Below are 21,160 nucleotides of genomic sequence, written 5' to 3' on the forward strand. Positions count from 1 at the left end.
GGCATTGGGTGTACACTAATGATGTAGAAAGAAAAGTATGATCGTCATATTCCATTGGAAAAGTGGTTACTGTATCTTGAATGCTCAATAAAATCAATCTTGATTTTACTGACCAGAATTGTAAAAAGATTATCGGCATGAACATGTCGATAACTTTTTTTGATCAGAAGGAATCCTCCTTCTGATCATTAGTAGTTGTGACAAAAACATTTTGCTTATCGGCAGTGAAACACTTGTACTGAAAGATGCAATATGAGAAAGAAGTGGCTAGAGATGAGATGGTGGGGTGACTAATGCTTAACATTGCATACACAACAATTTTTATTCCTGAGACTCCTATCTCCTTGGTTGGTATGTACAGATTTTTCTTGTTTAAAAACTAAAATTGACTATAAAAGGATATTTTCAAACAATAAGACAATAATTAAAGAAATTTGCTATAGGTCTTATGCTCTATTAACACAAGAGTTGTAGGAAGTGAAGAAAACACTGGCAGTTATGTATTGATGTGGAGGTATATATTTTGAAAGAGATAAGCCAGGATAAGATATACAGGGTAGGATCAAAACGTGCTTGTGCTTCGACACAATGCGTATAACGCGATTCACACTGCGCGTACGCCTTCTGGAACTCGCTTTCCAGGATCCCCTTCAGAGATGCCGTCACGGCCCTTTGGACGTCTTCTTGGAGCTGTATCGGTTTCCTTTGAGGTCCCACTTGAGCCGAGGAAAGAGGAAGAAGTCCGGCGGTGCCAGATCTGGACTGTAGGGGGGGTGAGGCAATGTGGCAACCCTGTGCTTGGCCAGAAACTCCCTCAGCAGCAGTGCCGCATGGCACAGCGTGTTGTCATGGTGAAGCTTCCAAGAATCGGCGATGCCTGGCCACATGCGGAGGACGCATTTGCACAACCTGTTAAGCATGTTCATGTAAAAACTGGCATTCACAGTCTGTCCAAGGGGTACAAACTCCCTGTGAACTCCACCACAATGGTCGAAAAGCAGATGAGCATGGATTTGACCCTTGACTTGCTCATTCTGACTTTCTTCAGACACGGGGACTTGTTGGTGTGCCAACGTGGCACATGGCTCATGGTAGCATCCCTGTAGGTGACCTTAATCATTCCGAGGGTCTCTGTCGCAGTTTTTCCGAGTTTGATGCAGAATTTGATGGCATAGCACCGCTCGAGATTTTTATCCATCTCGGATCGCGATGACACTTCTTAACAGAGGTTCACGGAAATCAACGCGCTTACACTCCGCTCGCCCGCAGGCGACTGGAAAAATATCAGTCTCTTCAGAAGGCTCCCCACTATCACGTTCAGGTGGTCCGACCCCCCTCCACCGCTCTGTTCGCGCTATAGAAATTCACTCCTACTACTTTTTGATCGTACCCTGTAAGGTACCAAAATAAAAATTCAGTTTTATTGTAAACAGTACTTACAAGTAAGTTTGAAACTAATGTACCTTAGATTCAAGCGATCTCTTTTCCTATTTAATACTTGACCTGACATTATTACATGCATATAAAACTGTTGTTTTCTTGTTAGTGTGATTTTATGACTTAAGAGTTCTGAAATTATACCACTGTTGTACTGAAATTTTTGGAAATGAATTATGAATTAATGCGAATTGTTAGAGTAAAATAAACAGATGTTTTATCACGATTAATTTATAAAATACGTTACGATTAAATTTTTTTAATTCTATAAAAAGTTGAGGAAATAGAGCTAACTGAATTTATGTTTGAAACAAATTAGTTTTGTCGTTTGTTATTGTTATAACATTTGCAAAAAACTGAATAAGCAAAAACTTGCTTACGAGAAGTGCTAAGTCATTAAAAATACTTCCTCATAATGTCTTTCATTTGCTTCAGCTTTTTTGTTTACTACCTGGAGAATACTATGTAAAATGTATTTGATTGGTTGGAATAATTTAAAACATTGTTGTGAGGTAGTATCAGCTGCTTCTCTTCTTTTATAACTTTGGTTGATGTAAATTGGAGTAGATCAGTCTAGGCACTGTAATTATAAACGTAAAGAAAGTCACATTTACGTTAAGCCTGTTGCTGTGTAAGTATAGTTAAAAATGGTTTCCTTTCATTATATTATAAACAAACGGTTGATAGTTAACGTCTTGGAATTAATTGAAGCTTAGGATTACATTTTAATAATTATTTAAATACGATGTTACTTTAATTATAAGTATTCCAGTCAGGCAATACAATTATTGTTTACTGTTTCAGAGGAACACCGCACGCTGAAGGTGCTGAGGAGTGTTTGAAATTTGTTAGAAAGTTGTTTGAAGATGGTGGCCCTAGTAATAAAGAAAATTTGGTCGGAATTAACAAAGATCTTAATATTTCGTCATCGAACAATACCGGTAGTCCTAGTAAGAAATTGCTTGTTGAAAAGAATGGTGGGATACCATTAGATAGTGCGACTTCATCTAGCGGTGGAAAGACGACACCGGGTCGAAATAATAAAGTTGATACAAAAAATGCTTGTAAACCATTTACATGTTGGGGCGATCCATTAATATGTCCTATACATGCTGCACTATTGGAAAGTAAACAACGAACTGTTTGGTCATTTTATAAGAATGAAATGGATCTTAATAATCTTATAGAGTCTTTGAATGGTCGTGGCTTCAGGGAATCTAAATTAAAAAAGGTGTTGATGCAAGAAAAGCAAAGAATAATAGATAGTTTAGCTAAATGTCCTTTAAGTAAACTGGATCCAAGCGAAGTCAATACAGAACAACAAGAAATTAGGAAATCTTCTAGGAATGGCCCCAAGTATGATAATCCAAATCTTGATTTTCCACCTGGTACACCTGTCAATGATGTATTGTTATTTAATCTTAGAGATATTATATTGGAAACGGAAGAGAAGATTTACGGTGGATTACTTGGATCTCTTAAGGTACAGTATATTTGTTTTTTTCTTTTTTTATTACTAATTATTAATTTTAAAAAATGAAATAACTGATCTTTTTACTGTAAGTTTTTTATTTTGTATTAACTCTGAATTAGATTTCTCTCGAGATAAATACTTTGAGTGATATAACATGGTTCCCGCAGGCGGAAATATCAGGAATTATAAACTTAGTCAGGAAAAGTGAGGTTTAGAAAAAATCAGGAAAAGTAAAAAAAGAACTTGCAAAAAATTCAGAGAATTGCATTTTTAGAGGTGGCTTTTCCATTAATCTCTTTTCTAAAATCTCTTCTTGTGGAGAATTTGCATGAAGAAATAATAATTTATCGATGAACATTTTTGTATAGTTTTAGATGCTGCAAACAAGGAGTATGTTTTCATTACCAAAAAAGTGCTTACTGCATTGAGAAGTTCTAGAAAACGATATGAAGAACATCTTGTAGAAAAAAGAAAACGTTTCTCTCAAGAACAAATAAGAGCTCTGAAAAGGAAAATGCAAATAGAAATTAAAAAAACTGAAGGAAGAAAGGAAAACATTGAGAGCTACAATCTTGGCAGAAAAACAGATAGCTGCCAAAATTAAACTTTTAGTAAAGGGCAGTGTAAAGATATTGAAGAAGAGTTGCTCTGTTTTAGACGTACATAATAATATGTATTTAATGAGATCTCATATTTTTAAAAAAAATATTTTATTATACGTTAAAATAATGATGACAAAATATTTTTCAAGTTAATGTTAAAAATGTTTGTTTTCTGCATAAATAAGGCGTTCTGCTCTAGTTTTCTTATTTATATTACTTTTGGTCACAGTGATTTTAGTTTTCCATTAACTTGTGATCATACATATGGGGCTGTTTTTTTTCAACCTCCAATGGGCTATATAAAAAAAGACACATTGACATAACAAAATATTATTACTAAAAGTTGAGTAGTATCTAATTTATTTTTTACATAATTGCCGAAACGATTGAGGCATTTGTCATATTGTGACACCGGCTTTCCAATGTCCTCTTTAAAGAAGTTTGCTGCCAGTGAGGTAAGGTACCTCTTAACAGCCTGTTGAAGTTCTTTGTTGGTGGCGAAGTGTTGTCTGCCTTCAATTTTCAAACGAGTTGAAAATTGCTAGGTGGACTATATTGTGGATGGTTGAAAACGTTCCACTTGGATTGTTTGAGAAGGTCTTGCATCGCACTGGCATAGGGCGTTGTGCATTGTTGTGGATCATAACCGCACTAGAGCATGCCTGTTCGTTTGTTATGGATTGCTATGCGGAGGCGAAGTAAAGATTCACAATAAACTTCCTTTTTTATTGTTGCCCTCTGCTCCATAAAGTTCACCGGCAAGGCACCTTTATGGCTTCAATAAACTGTAGCCGTTGTTTTCCTGTTGCTCAGTGTCTGAACTTTTTCAACTTGTATGGAGAAGCGTGCACATATACTGGTTAGACTGTTTGGTTTCTGGATTGTCACACCTGATCCAAGTTTCATCGCCAGTAACGATAGACTTTAAAAAATCTTTCTCCTCATCATTGTAACGTGCAAGAAACATTAAGGCACCATTTGCAGCATTTTGTGATCGTCGCTCACATTTTTGGGACCCAACATGCACAGAGTTTCCAGAAATCCTAGGCCTTTAGTCATAATTGTGTACAGAGAATACCTTGAAATTTCTGGGATTTCTGCCGAAGGTTCAATTATCGTAAACCTCTGTTTGGACAATATCATCAAGCTCAACCAGGTGTACAGTAGTGGCAGTCTTGTGTCCTTGCCCACCTTCATATGTTCGCCCTTCTTTAAATTCCTGTTCCATTCCTGTATACTACCATCACTCATAAAGTTTTCACCGTGTACAAGGCTCATTACGCGATGGATTTCAATAGCGTATCACACTATGCGACTTACGCTTGGGCAAATTTAGTTCAGTTAAGAAAGATTAAAAAAGAAAACGGACAATAGTTCCTTAAAAAAATCATAAGATGGCATAAGCAACCAAATTGTTCAAATTGCAAGGTATTGGATTGTATTATGTGACTTGAGCTCAATGTTGGTGGATGTGTTGCTCGCATATCCAGTTCTGCTCGAACTTGAATTTAACATATAAGGAAATAGCCAACTTACTAATGGTAATACTTTTTTTAATTTTGCTCACATAATTTTATCAAAAATAAAATTTCTAAAGCCTAGGAGTTGGATGGTGTAAAACTAAATTTTATTTCCAAAAAATCTGTAATCCTCTAGAATTAAAGAAAATAAAATTAATAAATAATTTCGTATGGGACACACAAAAATATAGTAATTTGTTGCCAGCAGATACTAGAAATAGAAGTACTGTAACATACATTGGTGACCTATTCATACACACAAAAAACTAATTAATTTAAATTCACAATTTGAACAAGATTTACTACTAAATTATTATGATCTAATAATATTGATTGAATATTGTTATAGGCAAACTACATTCTCATTTTCAACAGTTTTTTATGAATATGTACATATCCAAAATATAATTTTAATACTGTAATAAAATCTTGTTTTAGGAGGAAAGGAATTTTTGAATTGAATACATTACAATTGGAGGTATCTTCAGTTATATTAATGAATTTTCTTTCCTACAATTTGTTATTCTGTTCGGAAGTTTAACATTAACCCCGCTTCCATGTATGCTGAGATTTTCAAAATAGCATGATTATGTTGTTAAATGTGAATATTTTTTGGTATTCTGTTTTTGTAGGCTAAATATTTTATATACATAACGGTGTCATAATGTACAAACTTTGAATTGTCTGTGAACCTAGTGATATAAAATTAGCATTTATAAATCAATTTCATTTTTAATGAACTAATGACTTTTTTCTGAATTTTGAAGTTATGAATTAGAACATAATAAGGTATCCTAAAACATAAGTTCTATTTCTAATGTATGTTTCACTGGGAGCCGCTCAATGGATGAACCGATTTAGATGTTTGATCCCGCATTGGAATTCTTATGTTACCAGGATTGTCATAGGATAATATATATATATGTTTAAATAATAATAAAAAAAATTATACCATATACAAAATTGTCATTGCACACTAATTATCCTACGTTAAAAAATAGCGTTATTTTTTTGGAAGATGTGTTTTTAATTTTTAATATTTATCTCTTGTTAATGAGGTGGTAGAAAACTGCTGTTTCTTATTTGTTAGCATTAAATGTAGCAATTTTCATGTAGCTTATACATGTGTTTCAGTACTGCATAAGGGTACGCGCACAGTGCAAGTCAGTAGGCAGATTCAGACAACCGACCCGATCGGCTTTCGGAATGACCAGCTTATTTAAATGAGAGCACTCACAGTGGCGGCATATGCTGGCTCTGACTAACTGCTCATCTGAGTCAGACTAGTCATTGGAATGAAATGTTCATTCTGGTTTCAGATACTGTTGTAATAAGTTTTCCATTTGTGTAGTAGGAGGCTGGTTACAGTAGTTGAATTTTTTGTGTGATTTAAAGTAAACATAAAGTATGGGTGTGGAGACTTTGATTTTGAAAATCTTTTTAAAACCGGAAGTTTGGGACAAAAGATTAAAGATACATTCAAATAGAGTTGTTGTTGGTCACTGCTGGCAGGAAATAGCAAAGGACATGGGCATTGATGGTAAGTAAAAATTAAAAATATTTTACAAGTACAGTGAAACCTTGTTAACAAGAATCTCAAGAGGATTGTATAAACATTCTTGCTGTCGAGAGTTTCGTGTAGTTAGTGTTTGTGTTGTCAAGGTTTTGACTTAAACATGTGTTATAAAAAAATGAAATTTGTGCTGCAAAGGTTCCTTTCAGTAAAACTAGTGTTATAAAAGTAAATCACTTTCGATCTCTACTGAAAATATATAGCCTACCATATGTATTATCAAATTTTATTTCAAGTATCGTCATGTTGTACAGGTTTTTTAGTGTTGAATGTTAAGGTAAATTCAAGGAGATTTTTAAAAAATATGTGTTAATGAATTTGTGCTATTGAACTTCTTAGTTACAAGGTTACACATAGTTTAGCAATTTTTAATTGACAGTATTCTTAAATCGAACGAGAAATATCAACATTAGAGATATTTATTCTTAGATTAAATTATTATATTACATTTAAAAATAATATTTAACTATTTTATTTTATTAAATTAAATTATAAATTTTGAATTATTAAATAACATTCATTAGAAAATGTACTAAATTTCATAACAAATGATCAACACATTAGGTTAATTACAGATTTTTTATTAATTTCAAAACCAAACGATTAGTAAAAAATTTCTTATTTTAGTTGTGATATGTTAAAGGAAATTCTTCGATGTAATTAGAAAAAATTTCTTATATTTTTGGCTTCAGTTTGGAGCCTTCCTGCAGGTAGATTACTGTGCGCTGCTTCTCCGTGAACCGTAACTACTTTTGCAGCGCAAGCCCCTCTTTATCAATAATTATGTTATGCAAAACACATTTGATAATCATGTCAGCTAATTAAACCTTGTTTCAATTGCTTTTGATATTACATACACCGTTTTGAGTATAAAATTCCAAAAGTGCACTCTACAATTTTTTTGCTCTTGACAATTAATATTAAAATTACTGTTTGTTGTTTTAAGGTTTTAAATAACCTTATTGTTTCCTTAAATAAGGAAGCATAGGATAGGCCTCATCTGCTGTAATAACATATGGGACTTTTAGTGTATATATATTTTTTTATATTAGTGTTTGGGAGGAAGTCTGGTTCAGGAAAAACAGTAATATTTTCTTCAATGAAATTGAATAATTCTGAAGCCATAAATGTACCTCCGTCTCTTTGTTTACCATAACCGCCAACATCAAGTGCAGTGAACTTGTAATTTTCATCCACTAACGCTCAGAGAACGACAGAAACAAAAGTTTTGTTTAAAAACATTGATCCAGAATCACTGGGACATAGTGTATATGGTTATATTTTCCATCTAAACAGCCAACAATATGGAGAAATTCCAAAATGTTTCAGAACCCATTCCATTACTTTTTTAAATTTCTGTAGTTAGTGAAGGCATATGAAGAGGTTATAGTTCTTCCCATAAAACTTATACTGTTTCTTTGATTATCTTGCCGATGGTGTTATCTCCCATTTGAAAACTGAGTGCCAAAGAACAGAATGACATTTTAGTTGAAAAGTACCTGAAAAAAGTATGGTCTGAATTGTACATAAAGTTGTTTTTAATTTTTTTGTTGTAGATTACATTAAAAATATTCTAAATAGGAAAGATTTTCCTGTAATACTTTATTTTGTTGTTATTGTAGGTCCGTGTAATCTTATGTTTTAATGGTACAATATTATACTATTGGGCCAATCAAATCATAAACTATTCTAAAATCTGGGGTTCTCTTTTGATTTCAGAAACTCCCTTAAGGAAAAAATGGAAGTATCTGAGGGATCAATTTTCTGTTGAATTTGGAACAATAAAGCCTGTTCGTCTGGTGATCCAGAAGGAATAACCTATGAACCAAAATGGCTGCATTTCAAGTCATTGTACTTTCTGAAAGACATCATAAAACCACAATCTTCTTTTGGAAATCTGTCGACTTCAAGAAGTGGGCCGACTTCTGAATCAGAATTAGATGAAAATATGGAAGGAAATTTTGTACCGTGCAACAAAGATGAGCAGCATGTAAGCGATGAACTGGGATGCACTGAAGACCGACATGAATTAGGCATTTCACAAAAAAGGAAAAGGAGGACTCTTATGGATGTGAAATACAAAGAAGGTATAGAAGGACATGGAGAATAGAAAGGTAGAATTTATGGAACAAGTTCCTGAAAATTCTCAACACGAAAATGATGATCTTTTTTTCCAAGAGTCTGCTACTACACGTCACCATAATACCTGACAAATGAAATTGCGTTTTAGGAACATGATTCAACAAGTCGTTGATGAGTTTGCTTATCCAGATTCTACGTAGGAGTATCAAATGCCCCAAACTTCACTGATAACCCATACAGGGAGTTATTATTACAGTTCATCATTTTCAGAGCAATCTATGTCTCCACCTGCAGCTGGTTCCCATAATAATTATGGGAATTTTACGTCAGCAATAGCTACTGTCTAACAACAACCAATAAAAATCATATTTTCTATTACACATTTAATTATTTTGAATATTAATTGTTTTTTTATTACGACTACTACTTTTACTTCTTTTTTCATATGTATTTTTGAAATGTTTATGAGTAGTTTTTTTGTTTGTTAATCGCATTGTCTAAAACGAAGAGCAAAAAAATTTATTTAGTGAAAACATTAACTAATAAAACCATTCATTGTTTTGAATCCAGTATTCTTGTAATAAATAATTTATCACTATAATTGCAAAAAGTAATTAAAAAAAAAAAAAAAAAAACATACAATCAGAAGAAAAGTTCAATTTGTACGCTTCAATACAGTATTACAATTGAAGTACATTAAAAATAATAAAATTTTGAACTTACCTTAAGGTTACCTACCATAAGTGTTTCTTCTGGAAGTATTTTTTGTTTATTAAAGTTACGCCTGCCCTTTAATAACCGCTTTTCAATTTTCATTAAAATGTAGTTGAATGTTTCAATTTCCATTCTAAAGTAATCAAAAAACCTGTTGCAGTCAATTTTTAATTGAGGAAAAAGATGATTTATTCGCCATAACAATGTCTAACCTTATTAATAGCATGAACATTGTTTTTCCTATTTTTCAGTTTCAAAGATATACTTTCTGTTGCATAAACTAAAATGATAGCATCTTCGTCGCTTGACTCCACGATTGGAAATGAACAATATGTGATAAACTGAAGAAGATTTTGCGCTTAAAATCTGCTTGTATTATGCGAATCCATCTGATCTGATTATCTTCTTGACGGCACTTATTGTCAGCTCCAGCTTTTTGAATCTGAATCCGGCTTGCACTGTGCGCGTACCTTAAGTCGGCTACTGTTTTCCCATGATAAATTTTTTTTTTGGGTATAGCAGTGTTGGAAATTTACGGTTAACAGTTTCTTTTAACATGTTGTTGATTTTTATTTTAGTCATATTTAGTCATAAAAACTTTCTTTAATCTACTACTACTATTATTAATCTACTACTTATTGTTAATCTACTATTCTAATCTTACTGTTAATAATATCTATTCTATTTTAATTTTACTATTAATACTGCTTACTATTAATCTATTTATACTTAGATATTCACGGATTGAGTATAAATCTATTTGGAAATTTGTAGTTACGGAATGTAAATTTTTACCAAAGCGATCAATTGATATAATTGGTGTGCATACTCTGTTCTAGTAAATAGTTACTCCATATAAATTTTGTGTTATTTGAATTTTACATACATTTAATTATATTTATTGTTTACTATTTTTAACGTTTGTCAGTCAAATTTTCAAAATTTAGAATCTGCTAAACGAATTTGGGAGTTCTCAAACACTAGACTAGTGTACTGTTAAGTTAAACAAATGAGTTGCCAAATAAAATTTAGCAACTCATTTGTTTTAGTAAAGTTTTTAATTGTAATATTTAGTTTTAATTGTATTTGGCATAAGTATATTTTGGCATATATATATTGTTGTGATAGAATTAATAAATTTATCGATATGGTAATTTTTTTTGGTTTTAGGTTAAAAATCGTGATGAATGGAGAAAAGCATTAAAGAATAATAAGTATGATAAACAGTGTGATGTGTTAAAATGGGGTGGAGCAGCTTCTAACGATGACCCTGTCCTCCAGGTGATAACAAAAAAATATAAGTATATTAGGACTGTAATTATTTCATTGTAATCATAAGATTGCAACTATAAAAGTTATTACTATTCTTTGTTATAGACTTATGACAGTTTTCATCTATTCCCTATGAATTTTCTGCAGTTTACTTGTAAGCTTTCGTTTTTTCTTGTATTTTGCCTCCAGTAATAATCTCTTAATTTAAATCCTTTTTATTTTTTCAAGCCCATCCTCTACTGCTCCTTTCAACATTTTATTCATTAAACTTTCTTTTTGTTGGATATGATCATTTTTAATGAACTAATGGCTTTTTTATAAATGCTAACGTCTGTGAATTAGAACATAATAAGGTATCCTAAAACATAAGTTCTATTTCTAATGCTTACTGTATTTTTACACAACTCCAAAAAAGGAATATAATGTATTTAGGATGTGTGTGTGTGTGCACGCGTTGCACATGCGTGCACACACATGCATGCACTGCATGTATGTATATTCCACTAGCAGCTCAACGGCTGAACCGATTTAGATGTTTGACCCTGCATTGGAATCCTTAAGTTACCAAGATCTTGTTTATTTTTTGTTATTTGTCTGATTTGTTGTGGTGATCGATTCATTTTGGTTCTTCACAGATCGTTGAAGAAAATTATTTACTTTATGTGCTTATTCTGTTGACTTCTAAATCTTGATGTTATGTTCACAACTATTTACTATTGACCTTCATCCATTGTTAAGTAACTAACCTTGGATGTCGTCATACAACAACCGCTTTTTCTTTTACCTCAACTTAAACTGTAAATAAATGTATTTTTTTGCTATAATAATCAATATTTGTTTTGTTTTTTAGGGTGCTGATGGGAGTAGTTCTATTTCCAATTCTTCTGATAAAGTAAAACAGGAAGGTTAGTATTCTATTTGATCATTTTAGTGGATTTCCAAAGAATTTGGAAATTGCTACTACAGCTCGATTATGTTTGTATACATATGTATGTACATAAAAGATTTTTTCTACTGCATTACCAGACAAATCTTAACTGATTTTGATGAAACTTGGTGGTGTGATGCAATCCTATTGGGAATAGAGCCCTACTGATTGTCAAGTGAATCAGTTTGCAGGAACCAGAGTTAGAGCCAAAAAAACAGGGTTTATGAATACATTTTCAGCTTTATTTTTGTTCTATTGAGAACAATTTTTAACCAGTTTTGATGAAACTTGATAAGATGATATAAACGTAGTAGAAATAGAACCCTATTGATTTTAAAGTAAATCAGTTTATAGGAACCAGTGTTGGAGATAAAAAATTTAATTTTTTGGTACGTTTTCAAGGTCAACTAAAACTGGAAATGTACTCTTCTGATGCACTTACTGCAACAGAATGATTTAAATTAATATGTTTGTATTACAAACATTAATACATATATATATTAATTTAGTAACATAAATTTTTTTTGTCCATATCTTCTTCTGTACTGATTAAAATTCCAAAAGCATAAACAAAATTCAGCACAATCCACCAAAGTACAGAATCAATAAGAGCTCTTACCCTATCTTTTTTTTTCTTTTCTATATATCAAAAGCGCTTTCCTCATCATTAGTTGATTAAAATTAAAAATTAATTTCACATTAAAATATTAATGGTGATTATAGTAATGATCTTGTAAATCTAATGAATGATGAATTTAGCGAAAAGAAAAGTTAATAATCGCTAATGTTTTTAAGTTTAATTTACGACATAGTAATAAGAATGTAATTATCAAAAATATTGCTATCGATTCTACATTGAATATTAATAAAATTACTGACAAAGATAAAGAAAGACTATATGTAATATTGGAAATAACATCCATAAAATTAAAAATATGTAAAGAAACCTTTTAATAAGAGGACAATACGTAATTAAAAGAAAATATTTGTGTTATACTAAAATCAGATAAAACAAATATGCCAGTTATTTTGTTGATTGAAGAATATAATAATTTAATGGAAAAGTATATAACGATACTAATTTTAAGCAAATAAAAGACCCGTCTAATAAATTTTTAAAGATTACAAAAAGTTTAGTAACAAACTATAAGGCAGTAATAAGTGTGCCGAAATCTTCTAGGGCGAATTGATCTGATCCTGATTTTCTAAAAAAATATTATTACTGGTGATTAATCTTGGATATTAGAGTATGATCCAGAAACAAAACGCCAAAGCAAGGAATGGTACACTTCAAACTCACCACATCCAAAAAAACAAAAATGAGCAAATCAAAAACATGCTAATTTCTTTCTTTGATGGTAATGGCATTGTCCATAAGGAGTTTTTGTCTACAGGACAGACTGTAAATCAATATGTTTATTGAGAAATTCTTGAAAGACTGCGGAAAAGAGTTCCCTGCATGAGACCAGCCATCAAAGACAACTAACTGGATGCTGCATCATGACAATGCACCTTGTCACGCTGCACTTGCAATTAATGAGTTTTTAGCAAAGAAAAACATTCCTGTAGTTCCTCAACCACCTTATTCACCTGACTTGAGTCCCTATGACTTTTTCCTGTTCTCGACTTTAAAAAACTGCCTCAAAGGACACCATTTTGGAACAGTAGAAAACATTAAAAAAATATGAAGGCTTCCCATGGGAAGTATTTCAAAGATGATAGAGTCCATGTATAATTGGATTGTAAATAAAAAAAGGTTTTCTGAACTAGCCTCATTACTTTATTTACAGACCTTGTATCTATATAAAGTACTCTTATAGTAATAATATTATTGAAAATTTAATTAATGTTTATAATGATAAAAAAAATTAGCCCAACAATCATATAAGAAGACATTAAAACCATAATTATTATAATGACTTTAATAGTTGTGTGGCATTATAAAATGTAATGGATGTGATAAAATTTATACCGGGAAAACTAGTAGATCATTTAAAATAAGATTTGCAGAACATCTTAGATATTATATAAACAAAAAATTTGTCTGATGTTGTCAACCATCAATAGTGAATAAACATTCTATTACTGACTTAGAAACTAATTTGGAATTAATTGAACTCGCAAAAGAAAATTATAATAAAAAATTGGACATTTTAGAAAAATATCATATGTATATAAATATAGACAGAAGTTCAGTTTGATAATATAATATAAATGATGATAATAATAATCAGTCTGCAGTTTGATAATGATATTCTTATCAAAGCTGCTATAGATAGCAGCACTTTTGTTAATATTAAGTAAAGTTTATATTGTATTAGTACAGTGCTGTATTTAGTGGCTGATGACCACAAACTTGTTTAAAAAAAAAGTCATGTTTTTTAAAGTTAAAGATTTTTAATTAGTTATTTTAATTAATTATCTGACTACATATATTACGTCATATATATAATAATATATTAATGTTTTAATGTGTAATTAATTTTTAATTTTAATCAACTGATGAGGAAATCAACTGTTGAAATTATTTGGTTGCACCAAATAATGACAACCTCTTGGGTTGAGCAGGAGCATGCATAGTTACACATGTTTTCTTATTTTTTGTTACATTATCTAACCCGCTTATTGAACATTTTATGATAAGCATACACTAATTTCTCCACGACCAAATTTCAAAATCATTGAATGCTTCAGTTGTCTTGAACATTTAAAATGTTTAAGGCAGGTAGGAAAAAACCTGCTTCTTCAGCAGTAATATCAATTACTCAGATGCATTCACGCAGCGATGATTGAAGTGCTCTAGTGGACACATTTAGATATGTCATTCGCTTTCTATACTTTCTAATAACTTTCATAGAATATGCATCTGATTGGGAATTATACATGCGATTGATTAAAAGTAAGTTATAATTACAAAATGAGAATGATTTTCAGGTTGAAAGATGTTATTGCTGACTTGTCTTTTAACTACTCTGTCCACTCTACAATTTTCATATTTTTGTTGCTGATGATTATGTGGAAACGCATAGAATATGCTCAGGAATGTGTGCAAGAATGTGGAATATTTTAGTTTATGAAAACTTTCTTGATACTACTGCCTGTTGAGCCAGTGGCAGTTTGATGACAGAATATTAGAAGCTAATAATAAATAAATTTCATCAAAGGATTCTCAGCCAAAACTCTTTTAGAAAATATTTTAATAAAACATATCTATGGAATAGGTGAGAACTGAAAGAAATTAGTCTTATATTCCCATTAAGTAATCTATATTCTTCTAAGAGCTGATTAAGTTAAACTTTTGTTCAGAAAGAAAATAATTTAAATGAGACATTTTATTGATATTTGGATGATTTATTTATTAACAATTCACAAGTAAGTATATTAACAAAATTAAAATTAATACAATTCAGATGCTGTTAAGACTCTTCGTGTATTGTATACTTTGTAGTTAAGTTATCGTATGTGTACCTGTTCTGAAAAATAAATTCAGAAAAATATTAAACTCTAATTCTCTAGTATCTTTTTCATTGTAGTTATTTACATTTTAAACTACATCTGGAGGTGCTGATAAAAACATCATTTTATAATTTGGGAAATTAGATTAAATTTTGCTTTTTAGAGATTCTTAATCATTTAAAGTACATTTTATGCTGTGGAAGGTATTGTTTAATGGCAGTCATATTATATGTATAGGTGGCTGAGAAATCGCCGTACCCTCTAAAGTTAGAATTAAAAATTTGTAATTAGTTATTAATGATAAATGCTATATAATAACGAATGATTTTATTTACTCATTTGATTCATAGTATTAATTTTAATGGTCCAGGGAGTGTGTGTGTTTGCCCTCATGTTGCACATATAATTTATGTATTGCCTCGTTCTATGACATGCGACAGAGCATTTCTGATGTTATGTTGCAGAAGGTGTCCCTTACAACATCATAAAATTCTTCATTTGTGGTGTAACAACATGTAGATACTTGCCTTGATAATTCCACATAATGAATCGTCTGTGCGGTGAGATCAGGAGCAGGGCTTCGTGGTGGCCATGATAACGGAGCTGGTGACGCTGGAGTACTGCGGCCAATCCAGTGTCCTAGACATTTTTCATTCAGAAACGTGTGGACTGGTAGAGCAAAATATGCAGGTGTTCCACCCTGCTGCAACCATACTCATTCCACAAGATCCTTCTCTTGAAGCTGTGGCAATAACCACGCCTCCAACATCTCTAAATAAGTTTTTGCATTCACTAGCTCATCAAAAAAATAAGGACCAAACAAATGAGCTGTCATTTCAGGCTATATCTTGAACCGTGGTGGATTTCTTTTCAACTCTTGTCGCATAATAAGGATTTTCTTTTGCCCAAAATAACGCATTCCTGGCTTGCGAACTATAATAGATTGCACATTCATAAGTTAAAAGCACCTTTCCACAATGGACTGCAGCAGGGGATTTTTTTATTAAAGCCTGGCCAGATGCAGCGTGTCGTTCCACGTCTGTATCTGACAGTTCACCGATTAACATCGACGAACCGGCCTAACTTTCAAGTCTTTTTTCATACGGTCTTGCATTTTCATCCACGGTATACCGAGTTCAGCTGACCGTTTACGAGTTTATTTCATCGGGGATTGTTTAATAGAAATGGCAACAGCAACACGTTTCTAACCGCATTAACTTTAGGTCAACTCCACGGTCTTTAACACTGTCTAATTCAGACGCACGTTTTTCTCAAGCCAACATTGTTGCTTTTCGTGGTGGTGGATTATTAATACACTGGCGAAACATATCACAAGTTAACTTCATCGTTTGATTTGTATGTTGTCATTCATAAACCCGTAAACTTTTACTAACTGCTCCTCAGCGCTGTAACTACTTGTGTCAGCCATTTTAGCACACCTGTCTTACTCAGAATGTGTGACATTGTAAAAAACTGTTGCCAACCGACCACAACAAAAATATTGTATGTTCTTAACATATCCTATCGTATTTTTCGTAAACTTTAGGATGCGGTGACTTCACAGCTGCACTATAGATGAGAAAATTGATGATTTAAACTCATTGAGATGAGTTATTGCAAGCAAAGCGATACTGCGTGTAAGAAATTTTACTCTGCTTTTTCTTATTCCTTGGTAACTGTATTATAATATTAAACTATATTTTGAGTGTGTTTCTTATGTAGTTTATGTCCATTCATTCATAAATTGTAGTTTATGATAAAACTTCTTTTGATATAAAGTAGTAATAGCTGAGCCTTTGGCATCTAGCAAGTGAATTTGGCTTTAATTTTTCAGATGTTGCCGATAGCAGCAGTATAACAAATAATGTATCCAGGTGTCAGACTCCAACCACACTAATAGGTGTTGAAAAATTATTAAGAGTCTATGATAATGTAACCCAACCATTACATGTATACAATATGGCATGTGCCATATTACAACTGGAACAAGCAGTTGAATCTAGGTACCTGAAGAAGCCTTTGGCAGGTAATAATGTTTTTATTATGAAAAGAATTATGTTTATTATTGGTATATGACAATTAAAAAAGGGATGTAATCTGTGATTTCACTACTAAATATTTTCTATATTTAACTATTTATTTAGTTTTTTTTTTTTGTAGTTGTGTAAAACATTTATTACAATATCTCAACATTCTAATATAGTAGAAAATTTAATGAAGAAAACTAAAGGTTTAGTTTCTCTTAACTGATGTTGGTGTATAGATTTTTGTGAAAATTTTTTTTTAATTTTGGTTTGTTAAAAGATTGAAACAAAATATTCCAATTTGATTTCTATGTAGCAAGAATTGTTGAAGTAAGTTTAAAATTAATCAAAGTGGTTTTTTAGTGTTTCTATTTTTCAATAGATATTGCCAGAATTGGAAAGTGTGGAATTAGTATATTGAGCCACCATTATCGGTTATTACAAAAAATTTAATGTTCCTTTAGAACGTTGTGTTATTACCTCGATAACATATTCTTTAATAGGCAGATGATTCTAATTTTGTTGGAAATTATTTTGATTCCTGTGTTTCATTTTAATAACTATGTACACATTTCCCCATATCTTATTCTAAATTTAATAGTAATGGTAATCTGTCTTATTTTACTATGACTAACCGCCTACAGAAATAAATAAAATATTATTGACTATGTAAAATGTGTGAATACCTAAGTAATGTAAAAATCTTCCATTAGATTTTTGAAATTTAGTGTGGCAAGGTACATACAAAGCAGTATTGACTATAATTGTGTATTGTAGTAAAGGCATTTATATGAAGTTTGATAAAAAATGCATGGAATTTAAAAATTTTCCATACTGTATAAACCCGGTTGTCACATTTTTTTTTTTGTATTTGTATACTTGTCCCTAATGCTATTTACATTGGTAGCCATATCGGATGCTTAGTTTATTCTTAGCTTTCAGAAGAGCTACACATGTTTTCAAGTGGTTGGCGATTTTTAACTTGTGGAAAAAGTGGAACAAAAAATTTACATGAAATTTTATTTTAAGAGTTGAATAGTTAGTGCAGCACCGCGTTAGTAATGTTGAATGTTGCTTTCGGAGATTCTTATATGAGTAAAATAAGCGTTTACAAGTGGTACAAATACTTTCAAGATTGCCATGAAGATGTTGAAGATGACGATTGCCCTGGATGTCCCAGCACATCAACAACCGATGACAACATTGATAAAAGTGAAGAAAATGATCAAGGATGCCGAGGAATTTTTTTTGTGTATGTTTTGGACCTGAAACATTTGGCAGCAAAATTTGTTCCAAAATTGTTGAATTTCTAAAGCAGTGCCAAATGATCATCGCTTAGGAGTTGCTGATTGAAGTAAATGTTGATCCAGAATTGCTCAAACAGGTCATAACTGGTGATAAAACATAGTTGTACGGGTATGATGTTTAAACTAAGGCCCAACTGTTCCAATAGAAGCTTCTTGAAGAGCCAAGACCAAAAAACCCTTCTCAAGTTCAATTGAACTTGAAGGTTCTGATTATTGTGTTCTTCAATTTCAATGGCTTAGTGTATCATGAGTTCTTTTCACTAGGTTGTGTGGTCAATAAGGACTACAACCTGGAAGTTCTACACTATACACATTCACTACACCAACAACACTACACAAATTGCAACACATACCTTAACACAAAACACTTACAGCCGGTGTTGTTGCAACACCTTAGGAAGTCGTAACCCAAGGTGGAAACTATCATGCTGATGGATAGATGGCTGTATGTATGAATGAAGTCCTGAAACATTAATTGAACATTCCAAAGTTAATTGTATTGAAAATTATTCAGCGGAATGTTTGCGTTCTCGGTTCTTGCCGTGAGGATATTGAAATCATACTAAAGGAAGAAAATCCTTTAATACTGTCTGGAAGAGACACTTCTGTCCTCAGGATGATTTGTCCTTTTGTGGATATGTTTGCAAAAGATGCGGCTATCAAACTGAAGACAGAGGACAAAAAGATGCGGCTGTTTTCTGAAAGATAATAATGTTAGCCACGCAGATACCACTGCATACAAATATCACAGCAGTTTCACTGAAGATAATGAATAATAAGATCAAAACGAATATCTTCAACTTATAACTGCCTTCTAATTCTTCTATCAGTAAAAATGATCTGTCCAGTCGATTTCCCAGATTCCTGTATCCTGCCTAATAATTGGCGATTTCAATGCCCATCACCATTGTTGAGGCAGAACATAGATCTCTGTTTATTGAAATGATGGATCGTACACGTTTGTATCTATCATTCATCAGGTACATCTTCGTGCATTGATCTGTCGTGCTCAGCATCCCAATTTCCACGTCTTAACTGGCATGTTTCCAAAAACCTTTTTAGAAGTGATCACAGACCGGTCATTATCTTGGTCGGTAATAGTGATTTGCCTCAGAATCAGCTCCGCAGATGAGCGGTTGGGAAGGTAGACTGGATCGAGTATAAAGATTCATTTAGCCAATATGATGAAAGTGGTGACACAGTCCACTAACTTTCCTTGTTTGCACACCTGATACTATAGTTTAAGTGAATGTATCCCCCTAACTTATGGAAAACCTGGACAGCCTTCTGTCTCTTGGTGGAATGAAGAATTCAAGAGAGCATTAAGAGATCTTTGCAGGACTTTGCGTAATTTCAATCGTAGGCCTATGACAGAAATGCTCTGCGCCTAATGCAATGCGAGGGCTGTATGCCATTGAGTGTTTCAATGTGCTAAGTGGAAATCATGGTTAAACTATGTCAAAACTATTTCTTGGACAACTCCATCATCAGTTGTTTGGAAAAAGGTACGGGCCATGTGTGGATCAGGACAATCTCCAGTACTGATTGGACTAAAAACCAGTGGCATCCTTGTTACAGCGCTAATTGATGTGAACATTTTTGGTTACTTGTTTAGGCCAGTTTCACTAACATTATCCTACAGTCTTGAGTTTATGAGGTATAAGTTGCAGGTAAAAAGTGTGCCTTTTATTATTGGAGATTTGAAAAATAAATTTAACATTCCTATTTTTCTTGATGAACTAAGGTATGTGTTAAAAAATTCCTCTGACATATCCCCTGGTAATGATAATATCAGGTTCAGTATGGTATCTCGCTTTGTGAATAGTGCATTATACCTTTTGTCTATTTACAATAAAATATTCTCTGACCTGGTGTTTTCCAGATTCTTGGTCAGAATCATTGGTCATCCCTAATATGATAAAAGGTAGGTTATTAAAAGTATCTAGTTGAACGGGGGTATTTTTTTTTAACACTTGTCATAGACTAACTTCTTGACTCTTCAGCTTGAGTTGAATTTTACATGCTCTTGTTCAATCCTACTTGCTAGATCTCCATGTATGGAGTAGTTTCACTGTTCTGTTTAGAACTCATTCCCAATCAACTTAAAGTTTGATTTATCTGTAAATTTTGCTGTTTTATGGAAATCCATGCAAATAGACGTGTTTGAAGATATATTCATAATTAATCTGCTCTTTTATATGTAACTGTATAGGAGAATTTCCTTTCTAGGACATATTTTCAGAATGGAAGAAACCAGACTTATCAGACGGATAATCAACCTTTTCTGGAACAAGAAAAGGAGACCGAACTGGTTATACGAAGTACAGAAAGACATGGAGGAATTAGACATAACCCTAATAGGATTACAACAAAGCATAACTCATAAACTTAACCAAAATTAATCACAATTAAAATTAATGAATGACTTGCTGGACAGAGCAGATTTTAAGGTTTTAATATTTGCTAAAAAAGTAAATTTTTTAAAAATTTTAATAGCTGTTCAGTAATTTTAGAATTACTGAACTGTTATAGAAGATCTGTAATTTTAGTTTTTGTGATGAAGTTTTGAATGTGATAAAGTTTAGGCTGCTTTTTATGATGGATGCACCAAAATGGATTTGAGATTATGATGTCTAGAAAGTTTGAGAAGTGTGTGTATTACATTGAAATTAGTTTATTAAAGCTTTTATTCTTGTATTTTTTTTTTTTTGGAAAGTTCTTTCTTTTCTTGCTGATTTATTGTTTTTCAGATTTTCTTTTTTGCCAGTAAT

The 21,160-nt window shown here is 32.2% G+C and overlaps 1 protein-coding gene across 2 annotated transcripts in view; it reads left to right on the forward strand.

Annotated features, from left to right (window-relative positions):
* Positions 1-21,160, forward strand: part of Acf (ATP-dependent chromatin assembly factor large subunit) — a 151,869-nt gene that overhangs the window by 67,895 nt on the left and 62,814 nt on the right. For both annotated transcript variants that reach the window (XM_075367686.1, XM_075367687.1), the window contains exons 14-17: positions 2,242-2,920; positions 10,573-10,683; positions 11,525-11,579; positions 16,893-17,084. In XM_075367686.1, coding sequence (XP_075223801.1) covers positions 2,242-2,920; positions 10,573-10,683; positions 11,525-11,579; positions 16,893-17,084 — 1,037 coding nt within the window. The remainder of the gene's footprint in view (positions 1-2,241; positions 2,921-10,572; positions 10,684-11,524; positions 11,580-16,892; positions 17,085-21,160) is intronic.

Source organism: Lycorma delicatula, chromosome 5, assembly GCF_047948215.1.
Source record: "Lycorma delicatula isolate Av1 chromosome 5, ASM4794821v1, whole genome shotgun sequence".
NCBI lineage: Eukaryota > Metazoa > Arthropoda > Insecta > Hemiptera > Fulgoridae > Lycorma > Lycorma delicatula.